This window comes from Sinocyclocheilus rhinocerous, unplaced genomic scaffold, assembly GCF_001515625.1.
Source record: "Sinocyclocheilus rhinocerous isolate Xijiao unplaced genomic scaffold, SAMN03320098_v1.1 scaffold910, whole genome shotgun sequence".
Taxonomy (NCBI): domain Eukaryota; kingdom Metazoa; phylum Chordata; class Actinopteri; order Cypriniformes; family Cyprinidae; genus Sinocyclocheilus; species Sinocyclocheilus rhinocerous.
In genome coordinates, this window is record NW_015667266.1 from 627,712 (window position 1) to 631,655 (window position 3,944).

General features: G+C 32.4%; 1 protein-coding gene across 1 annotated transcript in view; it reads left to right on the top strand.

Moving 5' to 3' along the window:
- The window catches only part of LOC107733399 (solute carrier family 12 member 9), a 41,421-nt gene that overhangs the window by 25,678 nt on the left and 11,799 nt on the right, over nt 1–3,944 (top strand). The window contains exon 8 of the mRNA XM_016545001.1: nt 198–280. Within this exon, the coding sequence (XP_016400487.1) occupies nt 198–280 (83 nt within the window). The remainder of the gene's footprint in view (nt 1–197; nt 281–3,944) is intronic.

A 3,944-nucleotide genomic window follows, 5' to 3' on the forward strand; every position in this document is an offset into this window, starting at 1 on the left:
AGTGTGTGTGTATGTGTGTGTTTGTGGTCTGATGGATGATTGTTCTCAGGATGAATATTTAGATGTGTGAGTGATTGATTCTCCTGCTGTCGCTGCTTACTTCACCTTCATCTGTTGATCTGCTGATAGTTGATGCTTGATGTGGAAATATGAGTTCAGATCATATGGGATCAGTCTCACATCTCTCTGTCTCTCAGGACGCTTTCTGTCTCCAGCCAAACACACGTCTGCCAGCGGGAACCCCTGGGTGTCTGTCCTGATCTCCTGGATCCTCGTGCAGGTTTGAAAACTTTCAAATGAGTTCAGGAATAATAGAGTGATTGTCAATCAGCTCACGTCTATGAATATGGTTATTTTTAGTCTTTGTGTGCTGAGTTTTAGTTATAAACGTGTTCCTCCCACATTCATATTTGCCACTCCTGCATCTAGAATGCCCCGCCCACATCTAACATGCCCCTCCCACACTGAGCGCCACATTTAAAATGTCCCCGCCCACATTCAGAATCTCTTTTGCCATTTTTTAATGGTTCTTCTGAAGGCAATTCTTTGTATATAAAAAAAAAAAAAGAAAAAAGGTCCATGGAGAAGTCGAGAGAAAAACCATATCAAAATAAATAAATAATAGAAATAAGATTAAAATAAATAACAGTTCTATTATAATAAAAAAATAAACATTGTAAAAAAATTTAAAGATTACAATAAAAAAATGATTACATTAAATGTGTAAAAATGAGATTCAAATAATAAAAATTAGATCTAAATAAACAAATAATAGAAATTAGATTAAAATATAATTAGATTAAATAATGAGAAATTAGAATAAAATATATAAAATTAAAAAGATAAAAATGAGATCAAAATAAATGATAGAAATAAGATTAAAATAAAAATTAAATTAAATAATGAGAAATTAGATTAATATAAATATATAAACAAGATTTAAATAACATTGAGATCAAAATAAATAGAAGTAAGAATAAAATAAATAAAAATTTGATTAAATAATGACACGTGATTAAAATAATAAAAATTAGATCATAATAAAAAAAAATTAAAGGATTAAAATATAAATATAAATTTAAAAATAAATGTAAAATAATACTTCTATATTAATAAAAGTTATTAAATAATACAATTAAATAATTGTACAATTATTTGAACTAAAATTAAATTTAAAAATGATTTAAAGGGGTCATATGATGCTGCTAAAAAGAACATTATTTTATATTTATTTAAATTATTTTTAAAATAATTACATACTACAGTACTATAGTGAGTAGGGGAAAAAAAACTTTAAATATTTTGCAAATAATATTTGACACAAGAATAATATTTTATTTTAGAAAATCATCCTCAACTTAGGATGGTAGTATTTGAGGATCTTTGGCTTCCAGTAGATTGAAAGCCCTGTGAAAGCTGCCATATGCTTCTCATTTCTCTGTTAAATTAGCATATTCATAATCTCATTAGCATGTTCATCCCCTGTTATTGCAAAGTTTGTAATTTTCTCACACTTTTCCTTTTCATCAAACAGAAACTCATCCTACACTTTCCTACCTTCCCACTTATCACTCTCTCTCTCTCTCTCTCTCTCTCTGTCATGGAGTCGTTAGTCTCTGATTGGTTTAAAGGTTCTTTGACTCCCAGAATACTTTGTGATTATGAGGGAGCTGCTGCCATTAAACATGAGGAGCAAGACGACACAACCTGGAACAGAAAACACACACACACACACACACACACACACACACAGTGCTCGTCACACTGTCTGATCTGCACTATTAAACTTGCGAGAACCTCCATTAGCGTTTTCTGAGTTTAAATTTCACAATTCCGATAAAACAAAGAATTCTCTGAATTCAGTGAAAACTTAAAAATATAAAAATAAAATCTTAAAATAAATATATTTATTTTTAAATACAAATGGAAAATATTCATAAATATTTACTTTAACTGTTTGTATTATTTATATACTATTATAATATTTATTAATATTTAGAATTTTAGATAAAAAATACATTTATAATGTTTAATTTTTATATTTTCAGTTATCATTGTAATTTTTGTTTGTTCTTTACCGTTTCTTTTTGTATAAAATATGAAAATCAACAAAATACAATTTGCTTTTACTTTAACTGCCTTCCAATCTTCACTCAATTTTTTTATTTTTATTAATTTTTTTAAGTAAATGAAAAAAGACAAAAGCACTTAACATAATAAGTCAAACTTAAACTAAATATTACTATGAACACTGAAAATATGACCTGTGACATATAAACTTGCAATTCTGATAAAAAAAAAAAAAAAGTCAAAATTTCGAGATGAAAATAATTGCTATCAACTTCTTTATTTTCGGACACGTGCTTCCATAAGTAACACATAGAAATAAATATGAAATTTTGAAGTACAAAGAACGAAATAGTATTTTCTTGTACAACACTCCCAATAATCTTTTTAATCATATATACAGTATCTCACAGAAGTGAGTACACCCCTCACATTTTTGTAAATATTTTATTATATCTTTTCATGTGACAACACTGAAGAAATGACACTTTGCTACAATGTAAAGTAGTGAGTGTACAGCTTGTATAACAGTGTAAATTTGCTGTCCCCTCAAAATAACTCAACACACAGCCATTAATGTCTAAACCACTGGCCACAAAAGTGAGTACACCCCAAAGTGAAAATGTCCAAATTCACTGGAGTCCTCTTCCACTCCTCTATGACGCCTTCCCGGCGCTGGTGGATGTTAGAGACCTTGCGCTCCTCCACCTTCTGTTTTTTGGGTCTGGACAGATGCTTGGCCAATCCATCACCTTTACCCCCAGCTTCTTTAGCAAGGCAGTGGTCGTCATCATGTTGTAATACTGCCCTGCGGCCCAGTCTCTGAAGGGAGGGGATCATGCTCTGCTTCAGTATGTCACAGTACATGTTGGCATTCATGGTTCCCTCAATGAACTGTAGCTCCCCAGTGCCGGCAGCACTCATGCAGCCCCAGACCATGACACTCCCACCACCATGCTTGACTGTAGGCAAGACACACTTGTCTTTGTACTCCTCACCTGGTTGCCGCCACACACGCTTGACACCATCTGAAGAGGAAATCATTGATAACAGTTCTGTGAACTCTTCAACAAAGTCTGAAGATAATTACACACACACACACACACACCCGACTCTTCAACAAAGTCTGGTGTATAATTACTATGTATATATAATATATAATTATTTATATATATATATTTTAGTATTAAAAATATGTTAGTTTTTTTTTAATATTATTTGTACAACTTTGAAAATATTTTTTAGTGCAGTGTGATTTGTGCAACTCTCATTTGTGTCAAAAAAAGTACATAGTTCCTGAAAACCGTTCTTTGCTGAAGGAACCGGTTAAACTCCCATGATGCACTGGGACTGGCACTCATAAGTGGATGGTGACTCAGCAGATTAAAGCCGTGGAGTTTTTCCAGACGCGCTCTTGACGTCCAAAAAACATAAGAAACACTTTCAGAAAGCCTTTCCTGAGAAAAGTGTGTGCGTTTGCTGCGTCTGACCCTGAGTTTGGATGAAACGCCGCCGCCATGTTCTGCCTCATAAACGCACAATTTATCCTCAACACTTAAAGTAGCCTCGTGTTATTTATGAGCGTCTTCAAAGAAGAGCACTCAATATGAGGCATAATGCTCAGCCAATATCTTAATAACACTCACTCTAAATCACAGCCCCACACACACACTCACACACACACACGTCAAGTCACCTTTATTTATATAGCGCTTTTAACAATACAGATTGTTAAAGCAACTGTACAGCATTAATTAGGAAAATAGTGTCAATAATGCAAAATGACAATAGTAAACACAGTAATTTTCAGTTAAAGGCAGTTCATCATTGAATTCAGTGATTTCATCATCCAGCTCAGTTCAGTTTAAATAGTATCT